At 42.8% G+C, this 16,622-nt stretch overlaps 1 protein-coding gene across 1 annotated transcript in view; it reads right to left on the reverse strand.

Annotated features, from left to right (window-relative positions):
- Positions 1–16,153, reverse strand: part of MYL10 (myosin light chain 10) — a 64,557-nt gene extending 48,404 nt beyond the window's left edge. The window contains exon 1 of the mRNA XM_068265992.1: positions 16,070–16,153. Coding sequence (XP_068122093.1) covers positions 16,070–16,072 — 3 coding nt within the window. The 5' untranslated portion in view covers positions 16,073–16,153. The remainder of the gene's footprint in view (positions 1–16,069) is intronic.
- Positions 16,154–16,622: the final 469 nt, after the last annotated feature.

Consider the following 16,622-nt stretch of genomic DNA (forward strand, 5'->3'; position numbering starts at 1 on the left):
CGTGCTTGTCTCTGTTGTGCTTATCACGTGGAGATCGCGCATAACCGCGTGCACTGTTGCGAATGAGTGCGGTGTTCGCGGTTAGCTAGCGGTTGTTATTTTCCGTATCTCCTTATTGTATTTGCTGTGCCTTTGCTACCCTCGTATTCTATTCTGTTCTGCCTTGTGTCACGTCTCGCGATCGCACCTCTCGCGATCGCGTTCCTATTTCGTATCTGCTGTTGTGTGTGCGCGGTCGCGGAGTGGCGACTGGATTGGCGCACACACATACAACCTATCCCTTTTGCTCAATCTCATTCACAATCGCCTCTCTTGCGATTGCGTTCTGCGCTTCGTACAATTCCTGTCTGGCACTTGTGGAGGTACAGAGGATTGGTTCCTCTGCACTCCCCAGCGCCATCTGCCGACAGGAATTTCCCTCTACAGGTGCACAGCACCTTTTGCTGGGTTCCTGCAAATTATACGCTTGTGGAGGATCTCCGCCGTGTCAGCGCACGCGTTGTGCGCTGATCACGGGGAAAGTTCCACAATCGTGACACTTGCCTAACATCGCTCCGTGTGCCAATCTCTGCATCGGGTGGAGGGGGAAACTGTATAAGGGATAGGCGTGGTTTTGAAAAATGGGGGCGTGGTTAAAGGTGTGGCAGGGGCGTGTCTTAGTGTCCCTTTTTCCTGGAGGTATGCAGTACTTTTCTCTGAATGTTCATGTATGCTATATAAAGAGATAGGAAGTTTGAATGAAATAGTGATTTACTGTATCAGCAAAGTACAATTAATCAACTCCTCTGTTGATTTTAAACTTGTATTAGACCTCTTACACTAACAAACTTAATTGTTTTTAAAAGATAATAAGGCATACTGCATTAGAGGCGGACAAGCCCACGAGCGTGGTGGTATGGTATATGGCCTACACTTATGGCTTTAGCATATGATGCTCAACCCAGGCATCATGTACTCTAAGGCCTCTGCTCCTCACCTCCACTGCTGCTGGCCAGGACCTTCTTGTTTGCAGCAGCACTCCTGTCCATGTACAAGCATGGTTGCACTGCACATGTGCAAGTACAATCTGTACCTACACAAAAGCCCAGAGGAAAATCCATGCACAAGCAGCTTCATGCTACTGGGCAGGCTTGGACTGTACCACCATAGCAGCATATCTGAGTAACCCTTGGCAGACATGCTTAGAGGGTCTTAGCACTGGCTTGGTGCAGTTGAGGACAATGGAGAAAGCCTCTGGGCTACCCAGAGGCCTCCTGCTACAGGAGTAAGTATCAAACTTTCTTTTCACCCGACTTCATGTTTCCTTTAAATCCATATGTCACAGTATCAAAGCTTCTCCCTGAGTGACAAACTATGTATGGGCTGAAGGGCTGAGGTCACCAAGATCCAAGAGGATTGATGCACTAACCGCTGGTAATATCGCTGTGTGCAGGCAGCGCGCGACAATTTTACCAGTGCTACCATTACTGAATGCGTTCAGCTCTGTGTAAAGTATACAAAACCCAGCGTGGTTCACTTCCCTGAAGCTATACCAGCCCATATTCCAGCAATATGTGTTGGTGAACGTTATCATAGGAATAGCTCGCTATGGGTGTCAGCTGTAGGGGGGCTAGCTTTGTATCTTGCCAGGATGGGTGACTTAGCCATCCTCTTGCAAAGCACTGAGCCCTCTGCTATTGTAATGATAGCTTTTTGGACAACACACTGACCCGGTGGGGTTCCTGGCACCAAAGGGTGAGGGTTTATGGTGATACCCAATCTCCCTGAAATTGGAGAATAAGATAAGCAGCCCTTCTACTTTTTGTTGCTTTTAGTCTTCTCCCTGGGTTGCTTTCAGTTTTCTGTTTTGCTGGCAGGAAAGCAGGAAATTTGGGCGCTTGCAGCTAACGGATGATTTGGGCGCCACCATCAGCGCTAATGCAAATATCGGCTATAGGGCGTCGAAAGCAGAAATTTGGGTGCCAAATAAAAATTGTTTTGAAAATTAGAATGTTATAATTTTTCAAATTCATTTTGTTTTGAGAACATAAGGCTTCTTTGAATTTCCCGCTGCAGCTAACATGACCAGTATCAGCCTTCTGAATTATTTGGCAGGCTGAGTGAAAGAGTTGGTAGAAGATAGACCTCCTCCTGAGGCTCTTCAGGCAACACAGTGAGAAGACTGCAAGCAATCAGACAACAGTCAGATTGCAAAAAACATGGAGAAGAGATAGCAATCAGCAACAACAACAACAAAATCTGTAATCAAAGTGGTGGTGGTGCATAAAGAATAGGGTTTTGGAGAAGAACCCCAAAGACTTCTAAAAAGTTAACTAAAGTTTTACATAATTTGGGTCATGATGTAAGGCTCGGCAGGGTTAGTTGGGCTGAGCAATATGTAAGGCTGATCCCTCCAATTTTGGAAGTGCTCCGACAGCACCAAAACCATCACTCATTAGTCAAAACTTCATGCCTTTACTGATGGCTAACACAGTACAATATTCTACTGCTACTCCTTATTAGTGGCACCCCACACCACCAGGGGGTAGTTAAAAGAGGTCCTATGCCTACCAGTAGTGGGTGTAGTACTCTGCAAGGATGGAGAGGATATGATGCCCCTCCCTGCAAGCTGCGGCTACCCTCACCCATCCTACATACACACACTCTGGTGACAGCCGTAACTTGTGAGAAGTGTATGGGGGGGGGGGCACACTCATGTGGTCTCACTTTTGCACATCTACTGCTCCTATAGCAAGACGATGGGGCTGGTATAGCTCAATGGGGAGGATGCCAAACTGATTTTTTTTCCTCTTTCCAAGTGAAAAAAACAAAACCTTCCAAGCTTCACAGTGTGTTACAAATGAACATCTGATGTGTGCAAATCTCTTTTTAGTCATGAAAGGGCAACTGAATTGAGAAGAATATGAGGGCTCCCATATTTATTTCCTTTTAAACATCATCAATTGCCTGGTGGCCCTGCTAGTGTATTTGGTTGAAGTAATGTCTGTATAACACCACAAACAAGCATGCAGCTAATCTTGTCAGATCTGATTTAATCTGATTTGAACTTCTGCATGCTTGTTCAGGGTCTATGGCTCAAAGTATTAGAGGCAGAGGATAAGCAGGACAGCCAGGCAACTGGTATTGCTTAAAAGGAAATAAATATGGCAGTCTCCATATACCTCTTACTTCAGTTGTCCTTTAAGTTAACCAAGCAAGACAAATTGAAAGCTCTCATGATTCAATTGTTAAAGCTGAATTGAGATAATTATGGGACAATTTTATTAAAACAGTATCCACCCCCTCGGCGAGTTAAAGGTGGCGTCCCACTCCCCGAAACATCCGTGTGGTGGTCCCTGGTGAGTCCAGATTGGAGGACGAAACGCGTAGGGCAGAGCCAGCATGTCTGACACCATCACACTACGGGAACTGTCCAGGATTGAGGAGGCGCTGAGAAATTGAAGGAATGCCGTACAATGAGCAAGACGCTGCATTTAACTCGCCAAGGGGGCAGATACTGATTCCAAAAAACAAAACATATGGTCAATATAAGCCCTGGGCTGTGTGAGTGCAAACCTTGAATATAGCAGCTCATGTGCTAAGGATTACTGTACCATGATGTTTTTACTGTCTTATGTCTTTTTGATGGAATAAAATACATGATTGTGAAAACTTGGCCTGTTTTGAAGAGGAGGCTGTTTTGATACAACAGCGCATACCCCACCAGTGCTGTTTCGTGGAGTGGATCTGGTGAACAGTTTCAGTGAACAGAGGCAAGAGTGCTGTCATGTATTGGTCACTGGGAGCTGTGTTTAGATCACTTTGGAGGCATTGAGTAACTGATACAGTATAACGCTATGTGAAGTTGCATTTTCCTATAGATGGAATAAAAACGTCAGTGTGGAAGTTTGGTCGTCGTGCCTGTGTCAAGAGGAGATTATAGTGATATAAAACGAACACCCCACCAGTGTCCTTTGGTGGAGAGGATCTGGTGAGGAGTTTTATTGTTTTGACTGGCGAGTGTGGTCACGCACTTGTCACCCGGTATTGTGTTTATCCCACGGGAGAAGATTGTTTTGGGCACTCTGAGTAACTGGTACAGTATAACGCTATGTGGAGTTGCATTCCATTATAAGTTAGCATAAACTGGAAACTTTTTCTTTATTGATTTGCCCACTGGAACATTCCAGTGGGCATTCCAGTGGGCAAATCAACATTCCGGATGGCATTTTATAGAGACAATATTGTTTGCATATGGAAACTGGCATTGCTATTCCTGAATATTTTGATACATGATGTAAAGCCTAATTCTTGATGTGAGAGTTGTGGTGTTTTGGAATTAGAATGTGTAGTTGCTTTACTAGTGAACTATTGTCTTTTGTCTTAGAAATCATATTTTTTGAAAATCACATTTTAGCAGTTGGGGTCCTTTTATACTAGCACATTGCGATAGTAGTGCATTTTGGAACAATCGCACCACACCACAGCCGAAAAGTCTGAAGTAAAAAAATTCAGCCAAATTTTCTGCTGGCGTTTTTGCATGTATGCGTGAAAGGGGTCTAAATAAAATAGGTAAACCCCTATGACATATTCCTTAGTGCATTGCTACAACCCAAACACCCTTCTAACTGATAATAATATGAGGGGTTGGTTAGTGGCTGTAGGAGCCACCTCCCAAAGGAGCAGGTGAGGGTCACATGCATCAATTGATAGACTGGACTGTTGCTATGGCACAGCAACCATCCTCCAGATCCCATGGAGAGGAAAATCCATGTGATGTAATTACTGCAGGGAGGGTTTTATGAGTAGGGGAGAAGGATGGTTGGGATTACTTCAAAGAGTAAAACAAGGATGTTGGGAATACATTTGTGGTCATGGGTGAAACCATTAGTTATTAGATGGCTGCACCAATCCAACCATTGTCTCCATATCTACTCAGTGGTCCTGCTACAGACATTTCTGCTTGGCTGAGCAATGTGTAGGTTTCTGTGCAGGCTGGAGACAGCTCAAGAATTGCGCGACTCTCCTATTACAGGTGAATTAAATAGTGATTAATTATAAATTCCAACATATGCTCACTATATTTGTCTGCACACTCCTGCTTTGGGAATCCAAGTACCAGGATGCCATTATAAAGAACTTCTAAATATCATTGTTCCATTTTAATGGAGGCTCAAGATGCAGTCTACTCATTTTTTTTCATGATATCAAATGCCAGAATGCCATTGCTGTGATAGTCCAGGTATTAGCATGCTATCGTTCTTGATGTCTACTCTGGGGCTTGGAAGCATTAGTTTGCCATTGTTCTGAGAGTCCAGGAATCAGGTTTCCATTGTTGTTGGGATCCCAAATGTTAGAATGCTCTTGTGGAATGAAACCCTTTCCAACACCACAAGCTCCTTGTTCTCCTGGCAATGTATCCATAAATTCTCTAAAGCCGCATAAAGATGCTGCAGACTGTCTCTAGCTCCAATGGAAAAATCCATCAGCTCCCAGGAAAATCCTGTTAACTCCCGTGAAGCACTTTTATACGGGGGACAAGTTGATTTCCCGGTTCAGGTGGTACATTCCCGACAGTTTATCGGAGGAGAATCTATTTTCAGACACCTGAATCACTGCCCCCAGCATTCTCCCGCATACACAGCTCACTACTCAGTGTCGCCAAGCCCAATAAACCCTCCCTGGACTCACTGGAATATAAAAATAGAGGAATACTTTTATGTCACCCTCGGTTACATTCCAATGTTTCAGTTAAAACAACCCAGCCTCTGCTCAGTAGATTTGTGTGGTCTATCGTCGCGCACGTCATTACTGTTTGTCAGTATCCAACAGCTCGAGCTAAACGTGTAATTATTTTCACTCCGCTGCCTTTGTGTGGACTAATCCTTTGAAAGTAGATTTACCAAGCATTTGAAATATTACGATGCCTTCAACGTTTCTGTAATATTGAAGAATCCCTTAAGACATCAGAAAGAACAAATTCCCAGCAGAGTTCATTTGACATAATTACTACTTCAACATTTCTAGAGGATTAAAAAACAATTATCAGCTTTTTCCACGTCCTTCTAATGCTAAGACAAATACACTTATTTCATACTTCAAGCATTTTTATCCATTTCCATCCATCCATGTTAGAGCCTAGAAAAAAAAAAGTCAAATAAAATCACCTTATTAATTCCACAACCAAGTAACAAAATCTGATTAGCGTTTGAACAAAGAAGCCAGACCGGGTCAAAGCTATTTCTTCTTTAAAGCATACCTGAAGAAAATGAACAAAAGCTAACCAACAATAAGGCCCCATGAACATGGTCTTATTGATCTCACCCACCCACCAGCTGATTGCTGTAACTATATGGCTGTGAATCCCAATAGGTTCCTTCTTGTCAATACTTTGTTGGGTGCCGCCATGTGAGCACACCTCCTATAATGTCATTCCATGGCCCCTACAGCAGTGCAGTTTTGACACACTGGACTTCTTCAGTTACCGTATGTTGACTATGGCTGTGCCGCACCACACAGTACAGTGGCTTCTGTTAATACTGAGTGATTTGCATTATTTGGCACCACTGCATGTGTGAATGGGCCCTTTATACTGTGTTAACTCAGCTTTTTTTGTATTCCCTTTATTAAACTTGCAAAAGTCTGTGAAAATACTCAAAATAACGTTGATGGTACTTTTCCACCTTTTCTGAAACTTTGGCAGTTGAAAAGTGCCGAAAGGGTATTTTAAAAAGAAGATGAGAAATTATCTCTTAGGAGAAAACTAAGGAGAAAAAGTTAATTGCATATGGCCCAAGGTGTGAAAATATCACCAAGGAGAAAACTTAGGAGATAAAGTGAACTTAATAAGGGCCATAGTTGGATCTGAAACTTATAGCCTATTAACAAATGAATGAATAGTCAAGATCCATACTTATATTATCACATTCTAAAACAAGCGATGCAAAGAGGCCGGCACCATCAAGTAAATGTAGCTCTACTTTCCTCATCACATTCTAAAAGATCTTAAAACAGAGGGCATATCTTTTAAGGGTACATATTTATCCTTCATGGTTAATTTTAGTTGTGGTACTGGGTATTGCTTAAAGGAATACTATCGATACCCAAGTGTTCTAAAATGACAGTGTGCAAATAATGCCTAAGTAGTTGTGTAAACATTTTCCTACTTTTCATGTTAAATATCAGAGGCTTAAGCTGTAATTTATTGAGGGTAGGATTTAGCTATATTGGGACAAATCAATTGCAGAAGGGGTGTCTGCTTCAATGCACAGCCAGAGTTGCATATCAGACTACAGAAAGCAAATAGCAAACATATCAAACTCTGAAAGCAAAAACAGTATGAAAAGCTGTGAGAATTCGTTACATTTCCTCTGCTCTCTTCAGACACACAGGACACAGAAGCTGTAGCTGCTGGGAGCTCTCTTCTCTGTCACACAGAGCTACACATAGAGTTAACTGATCAAGTGTGAGGGGAATTTCCCCTCTCCTCATGGCTCAGTCAGCAGTCAGTTTTGGCGTCAGTAAAGTTTGAATGTATTTTGATAACAGTAAACAAAGAGGTTGCTACTAAAATGTATACACCAGTACTTAGCAGCACTTCCCAAACAATTCCTGTGTCAATTGAAAAAAATATGTGAATCGATAGTATTCCTTTAACCACTTGCCGACCGCCTACTTCATATTGGCGGCGGCAAAGTGGCAGCCCCAGGACCACGTAACGCAGATTGGCGTCAGGTCCTGGGGCACTCTCTGGCCGGGGATCGCGCGCTGGGATGCGCGCGCATCCACCGGCAATAGGCTCCGCCCACCCGCGACGTCAACCCGCCGGCCAATCGGAAGCGCCGGCGGGTTGTTAACCCGACGATCCCCGGATAGGAAGCGTATAATACGCTTTGTAATGTTTACAAAGTGTATTATACAGGCTGCCTCCTGCCCTGGTGGTCCCAGTGTCCGAGGGACCACCAGGGCAGGCTGCAGCCACCCTAGTCTGCACCCAAACACACTGATCTGCCCCCCCCTGCCCCCTGATCGCCCACAGTACCCCTCAGACCCCCCCCCTGCCCACCCCCCAGACCACCATTTGCACACAATCACCCCCCTAATCACCCATCAATCACTCCCTGTCACTATCTGTCAACGCTATTTTTTTTTTAGTCCCTAAACTGCCCCCTGCTCCCTCCTGATCACCCCCCCACCCCTCAGATTCTCCCCAGACCCCCCCAGACCCTCCCCCCCCCTGTGTACTGTATGCATCTATCCCCCCTGATCACCTGTCAATCACCCGTCAATCACCCATCAATCACCCGTCAATCACCCGTCAATCACCCCCTGTCACTGCCACCCATCAATCAGCCCCTAACCTGCCCCTTGCGGGCAATCTGATCACCCACCCACACCAATAGATCGCCCGCAGATCCGACATCAGATCACCTCCCAAATCCATCGTTTACATCTATTCTCTCCTCTAAACACCCACTAATTACCCATCAATCACCCATCAATCACCCCCTATCACCACCTGTCACTGTTACCCATCAGATTAGACCCTTGCGGGCACCCAATCGCCCGCCCACACGCTCAGATTGCCCTCAACCCCCCCCCCCCCTTATCGATTCGCCAGTGCATTATTTACATCCGTTCTTCCCTGTAATAACCCACTGATCACCTGTCAATCACCCCCTGTCACTGCCACCCATCAATCACCCCCTGTCACTGCCACCCATCAATCAGCCCCTAACCTGCCCCTTGCGGGCAATCTGATCACCCACCCACACCAATAAATCGCCCGCAGATCCGACATCAGATCACCTCCCAAATCCATCGTTTACATCTATTCTCTCCTCTAAACACCCACTAATTACCCATCAATCACCCATCAATCACCCCCTATCACCACCTGTCACTGTTACCCATCAGATTAGACCCTTGCGGGCACCCAATCGCCCGCCCACACGCTCAGATTGCCCTCAACCCCCCCCCTTATCGATTCGCCAGTGCATTATTTACATCCGTTCTTCCCTGTACTAACCCACTGATCACCTGTCAATCACCCCCTGTCACTGCCACCCATCAATCACCCCCTGTCACTGCCACCCATCAATCAGCCCCTAACCTGCCCCTTGCGGGCAATCTGATCACCCACCCACACCAATAGATCGCCCGCAGATCCGACATCAGATCACCTCCCAAATCCATCGTTTACATCTATTCTCTCCTCTAAACACCCACTAATTACCCATCAATCACCCCCTATCACCACCTGTCACTGTTACCCATCAGATTAGACCCTAATCTGCCCCTTGCGGGCACCCAATCACCCGCCCACACGCTCAGATTGCCCTCAGACCCCCCCCTTATCAATTCGCCAGTGCAATATTTACATCTGTTATTCCCTGTAATAACCCACTGATCACCTGTCAATCACCCATCAATCACCCCCTGTCACTGCCACCCATCAATCACCCCTGTCACTGCCACCCATCAATCAGCCCCTAACCTGCCCCTTGCGGGCAATCTGATCACCCACCCACACCAATAGATCGCCCGCAGATCCGACATCAGATCACCTCCCAAGTGCAGTGTTTACATCTCTTCTCTCCTCTAAACACCCACTAATTACCCATCAATCACCCATCTATCACCACCTGTCACTGTTACCCATCAGATTAGACCCTAATCTGCCCCTTGCGGGCACCCAATCACCCGCCCACACCTCAGAACGCCCTCAGACCCCAGCCCTGATCACCTCGCTAGTGCATTGCTTGCATCTATTTCCCCCCTCTAATCACACCTTGAGACACCCATAAATCACCTCCTGTCACCCCCTAGCACACCTACCCATCAGATCATGCCCTAATTTGCCCCGTGTGGGCCCTGATCACTCGGCCAAACCCTCAGATCCCCCTCAGACCCCCTTCCGATCACCTCCCCAGTGCATTGATTGCATCTATTTTCCCCTCTAACCGCCCCCTGAGACACCCATCAATCACCTCCTGTCACCCCCCTAGCACTCCTATCCATCAGATCAGGCCCAATTCATCCTGTCATCTAAGAGGCCACCCTGCTTATGACCGTTTCCACAAAATTTGCCCCCTCATAGACCACCTGTCATCAAAATTTGCAGATGCTTATACCCCTGAACAGTCATTTTGAGAAATTTGGTTTCCAGACTACTCACAGTTTTGGGCCCGTAAAATGCCAGGGCAGTATAGGAACCCCACAAGTGACCCCATTTTAGAAAGAAGACACCCCAAGGTATTCTGTTAGGTGTATGATGAGTTCATAGAAGATTTTATTTTTTGTCAAAAGTTAGCGGAAATTGGATTTTTATTGTTTTTTTCACAAAGTGTCATTTTTCACTAACTTGTGACAAAAAATAAAATCTTCTATGAACTCACCATACCCCTAACGGAATACCTTGGGGTGTCGTCTTTCTAAAATGGGGTCACTTGTGGGGTTCCTATACTGCCCTGGCATTTTAGGGGCCCTAAACCGTAGGGAGTAGTCTAGAAAACAAATGCCTCAAAATGACCTGTGAATAGGACGTTGGGCCCCTTAGCGCACCTAGGCTGCAAAAAAGTGTCACACATGTAGTATCGCCATACTCAGGAGAAGTAGTATAATGTGTTTTGTGGTGTATTTTTACACATACCCATGCTGAGTGGGAGAAATCTCTCTGTAAATGGACAATTGTGTGTAAAAAAAATCAAAAATGTGTCATTTACAGAGATATTTCTCCCACCCAGCATGGTTATATGTAAAAATACACCACAAAACACATTATACTACTTCTTCTGAGTACGGCGATACCACATGTGTGACACTTTTTTGCAGCCTAACTGTGCTAAGGGGCCCAAAGTCCAATGAGTACCTTTAGGATTTCACAGGTCATTTTGAGACATTTGGGTTCAAGACTACTCCTCACGGTTTAGGGCCCCTAAAATGCCAGGGCAGTATTGGAACCCCACAAATGACCCCATTCTAGAAAGAAGACACCCCAAGGTATTCCGTTAGGAGTATGGTGAGTTCATAGAAGATTTTATTTTTTGTCACAAGTTAGCGGAAATTGATATGTATTGTTTTTTTTTCACAAAGTGTCATTTTCCGCTAACTTGTGACAAAAAAAAAATCTTCTATGAACTCACCATACCCCTAACGGAATACCTTGGGGTGTCTTCTTTCTAAAATGGGGTCACTTGTGAGGTTCCTATACTGCCCTGGCATTTTAGGGGCCCTAAACCGTGAGGAGTAGTCTAGAATCCAAATGCCTCAAAATGACCTGTGAATAGGACGTTAGGCCCCTTAGCGCACCTAGGTTGCAAAAAAGTGTCACACATGTGGTATCGCCGTACTCAGAAGAAGTAGTATAATGTGTTTTGAGGTGTATTTTTATACATACCCATGCTGGGTGGGAGAAATCTCTCTGTAAATGGACAATTGTGTGTAAAAAAAATCAAATAATTGTCATTTACAGAGATATTTCTCCCACCTAGCATCTGTATGTGTAAAAATACACCCCAAAACACATTATACTACTTCTCCTGAGTACGGCGGTACCACATGTGTGGCACTTTTTTGCACCCTAAGTGCGCTAAGGGGCCCAAAGTCCAATGAGTACCTTTAGGATTTCACAGGTCATTTTGCGACATTTGGTTTCAAGACTACTCCTCACGGTTTAGGGCCCCTAAAATGCCAGGGCAGTATAGGAACCCCACAAATGACCCCATTTTAGAAAGAAGACACCCCAAGGTATTCCGTTAGGAGTATGGTCAGTTCATAGAAGATTTTATTTTTGTCACAAGTTAGCAGAAAATGACACTTTGTGAAAAAAAAACAATTCAAATCAATTTCCGCTAACTTGTGACAAAAAAAAAAAATCTTCTATGAACTCACCATCCTCCTAATGGAATACCTTGGGGTGTCTTCTTTCTAAAATGGGGTAATTTGTGGGATTCCTATACTGTCCTGGCATTTTAGGGGCCCTAAACCGTGAGGAGCAGTCTTGAAACGAAATTTCTCAAAATGACCTGTGAAATCCTAAAGGTACTCATTGGACTTTGGGCCCCTTAGCGCAGTTAGGGTGCAAAAAAGTGCCACACATGTGGTATCGCCGTACTCAGGAGAAGTAGTATAATGTGTTTTGGGGTGTATTTTTCCACATACCCATGCTGAGTGGGAGAAATATCTCTATAAATTGACAATTGTGTGTAAAAAAAAATAAAACAATTGTCATTTACGGAGATATTTCTCCCACCCAGCATGGGTATGTGTAAAAATACACCCCAAAACACATTATACTACTTCTCCTGAGTACGGCAATACCACATGTGTGGCACTTTTTTGCAGCCTAACTGCGCTAAGGGGCCCAAAGTCCAATGAGCATCTTTAGGCTTTACAGGGGTGCTTACAATTAGGCACCCCCCAAAATGCCAGGACAGTGAACACACCCCACAAATGACCCCATTTTGGAAAGTAGACACTTCAAGGTATTCAGAGAGTAGCATAGTGAGTCCGTGGCAGATTTCATTTTTTTTTGTCGCAAGTTAGAAGAAATGGAAACTTTTTTTTTTTGTTTTTTTTGTTACAAAGTGTCATTTTCCGCTAACTTGTGACAAAAAATAAAATCTTCTATGAACTCACCATGCCTCTCACTGAATACTTTGGGATGTCTTCTTTCCAAAATGGGGTCATTTGGGGGGGGGGATTTGTACTATCCTGGAATTTTAGCCCCTCATGAAACCTGACAGGTGCGCAGAAAAGTCAGAGATGCTTGAAAATAGGAAAATTCACTTTTGGCACCATAGTTTGTAAACGTTATAACTTTTACCCAATCCAATAAATATACACTGAATGTTTTTTTTTTTATCAAAGACATGTAGCAGAATAACTTTCGCGCTCAAATGTATAGGAAATTTTACTTTATTTGAAAAATGTCAGCACAGAAAGTTAAAAAAGTAATTTTTTTGACAAAATTCATGTCTTTTTTGATGAATATAATAAAAAGTAAAACTCGCAGCAGCAATCAAATAGCACCGAAAGAAAGCTGTATTAGTGACAAGAAAAGGAGGTAAAATTCATTTAGGTGGTAGGTTGTATGACTGAGCAATAAACCGTGAAAGCTGCAGTGGTCCGAATGGAAAAAAAGGCTCTGGTCCTTAAGGGGTTTTATGACTGCAGTCCTTAAGTGGTTAAGCAATGCTGTTTATGGCTTAATTTCGCATATTTCTTCAACATTATTCATCAACACTAAGCACTCATATGAGCAAAAACCCTGTTTCCGAAAACCTACTCTAACCACCCCCCTTAACTGTAACCACATCCTGCCAGAGCACACAGCTCCCGGCAGTGGTCGTCCCGATCTGAACAAACAGGACAGCATGGGGGGGAAACGCCGCCCTTCCCCCTGGCTCAGTCTGGAAGTCTGGATGCTGGTGATCAAAATATGAAAATTGAGATATACCAAGCAATAATTATTTTTAATTAAAAAATACCAATCACCCATTGCATTGTGGGGCTTTACACAAACTTATTTTCAGCATGTCAAGGTTATCCCCTCTAGGGCTCAATAAAACCTGTTGACACATAACTGAATTGATTGTAGCTTACGTTTTTTGTAGCATTCGCGATTCATAAAAGATCTCACTAAACGCCAGACACTATTTCAGTGAAAGATAGCTTGATTAAGTCATTACTTATAATTATAGGTAACAGTTTTAGGGCAATCACAAAATTACACTGAGCTTATTCCTTCTATGAAATTGCATCAACCAAATTAGGAAGCGAGGCTAACACATTTGTATATCTCTTTCTTCTCCGACATTAAAATAAAAACTAGAAACGAATTTAGACTATAACGTCAGCGTACCTAAGTCCTACACCCAGTTCTCAATGTGTCACTGAGAGACAGAACATTACTTCAAGAAAAATGATTAGCGTGATGGTATAACAGCCACAGGGTCAATGCTGTAACAATATTCATGACCATATCAAAAGAATGCCCTCACCATAATATACATCGGGAGGAAAGATAAATGGGTTCATATCAGCTGCAAAGATGGGGTTTTATGTGGGTGATTGTATAAGATACATGGGCCCATATGCAAGTCACCTTTTCTCCTGAGTTTTCTCCTAGGAGATAATTTTTCATCTTCAATTTAAAGTAAAATGTTAGCACTTTTGCGATGGACAAAGTATCAAAAAGTAGGTAAAAAGTATTGTCACATGTTATCAATAAAATGCCTTTGAAGCCACCAGCAAGCGAGAAAATACTCAGAATAATTTTGACAGTATTTTTTCACCCATTTTTGGTACTTTTTCAATTGCAGAGTGCTGAAAAGTTATTTTAAACAGAAGATGAAAAATTATCACCTAGGAGAAAACTTAGGAGAAAAAGTGAATTGAATAAGGGCCATACGCCCATATGCAATTCACTTTTCTTTCTAAGTTTTCTCCTAGGTGATAACTATTCATCTTCTCTTTAAAAAAAACTTTTCACAATTAAAAAAGTACCAAAAGAAGTAGAAAAAAATACTATTAAAATTTCCTCCAATGAGATACATCTTCATCTTGTATTTAAAATAACTTTTCAGCATTTTGCAAGTGAAAAAGTACCAAAATGTAGTTGTAAACTACTATCAAATTTTTTTTGAGTATTTTCTTGCTTGCTGGGTGTTTAAAAGGCATTTTATTTAGGAGCTGTAAAAATATCACGTAGGACAGTGATGGCTAACCTTGGCACTCCAGCTGTGGTGGAACTACAAGTCCCATGAGCCATTGCAATACTCTGACAGCTCTAAGCATAACTCGGGGAGGCAGAGGCATGATGGGATTTGTAGTTTTATCACAGCTGGAGTGCCAAGGTTAGCCATCACTGACCTAGGAGAAAACTCAGGTGCAAAAGTGAATTGCATATGGGCCTTGGGACCCATAGTCTTAAAAATTGAGCTTTTAAACTGTAAAAAGTAATATCAGACTCCACTCTATGTTACCAGTGCTCTACTTGCGATTAGTACTACACATACTGTACAATTTATTTTCTTATAAGTTTATTTTCAGTACAGGTTTGTTTTGAGCACAAGTATATTGCAGAAATGGACACGCTGCTACCACCCCTGCAGTTATAAAGACTGTATAAAAAATTCAAGAACAAAGGGCAAATTTTCAGCATTTGTAGTGAATATAAGAAGATAACATTGAGTTTTGATGTAACATTTACAACATATACAATAAGTAACTATCTAGTAAATTTATAGAGATATTTACATAAAACCTAAAAGGTGAACAAAAGAAAAGAGGGACAGGTAAACTAAGTTCCAAAAGCGGGATATATTAGATCAGAAAGAATCAGACTATAAATATGAACACTTTCCCCTCCCTAGCATGTGATGTCAAATTTGTAAAAAAAACAAACAACTGTAAGTGAGTAGGAAAATGGGGTCATGGAGTCTAAGGGGTCCTTATAACAACTGTCATAACATTTAAAGAAAACCTGAAGCAAAAATAAACTTATGAGATGATTAATTGTATGTGTAGTACAGCTAAGAAATAGAGCATTAGCAAAGAAAAAAGTCTCATATTGTTTTCCAGTACAGGAAGAGTTAAAAAACCTCAGTTGTTATCTATGCAAAAGAGCATCTCTGTGCTATTCGACCCACTGGGTCGAATACAGTCCTGTTTTTTGAAGCACTTAAAGAGCCAGTGAGAGGCAGCTTGAGATAAGGTTTTACTGCAGGAAGGTTCAAAGGGTCATTATTTCTGCTTTGTTTAGTAGCTTAAAATTCAGAGTGTGGTTTTAAAACTACAAATATGACAGAATGATGCAATGTTATAAAAACAAAAAAGTTGTATAACTGAAAATAAAAAAATGAGACTCTTTTCATTGCTACTAATGTTCTAATCATTGCACATACAATTCATTATATAAGGTTTTTTTTCGCTTCAGATTTGCTTTACGTTTATCTCAACACAACACATTCAAAAACATGTTACCAAGTGAAAAAAGATAAACTATACTTCCAACACAGCAATTATAATAGTCTGTTAGGCAGCACCGTAATAAAGATGAGTATAGCATGTTCCTGATAGATCTTACCATGCTGCTGCTGTTCCCTCTGTTCCCTCTCCCCCCAGAGTGCCAACTATCAAGCCAGCTGAATCCATAGTGATTGTCTTTTTATAGTGTCACCCTGGATTAAATACGTTTGTTCCAAGTTTAGACAATAGATGTAAGGTTGGAAAAGTTCAGTAATCGGATCTCTGAATTATCACAGGCATCTGTCCCCACAGAGCCATTGTCTTCTACCTAAATATTTCTTGATTGCGGGAAGCTCTTTCAGACTGAACAGAAAGCAGGATTATGGAGCTGCTCGGTGTGTATGGAACCCAGGATGGAAGGAGAAGCCTCTATGACATCTCCCTGTCAAAAATGTTGCAGATTGGCCAGCAGTCTCATGGGGAACCAGAATGCCTAGGAGTGTGTAAGGGGCTGAAAGAGATCAAAAAGCCCCCTTACTAAAATGCTATGCAAAACAGAAATGTGCCTTCTTAAAACAGAAGGTATTAGGGCCCGTTTCCACTAGTGCGGTGCGGAATCGCTGCATATCACCGCTGACAAAATCGCATGCGGATGCGATTCCGCATGCGTT

Source organism: Hyperolius riggenbachi, chromosome 2 (assembly GCF_040937935.1).
Source record: "Hyperolius riggenbachi isolate aHypRig1 chromosome 2, aHypRig1.pri, whole genome shotgun sequence".
Taxonomy (NCBI): Eukaryota; Metazoa; Chordata; class Amphibia; order Anura; family Hyperoliidae; genus Hyperolius; species Hyperolius riggenbachi.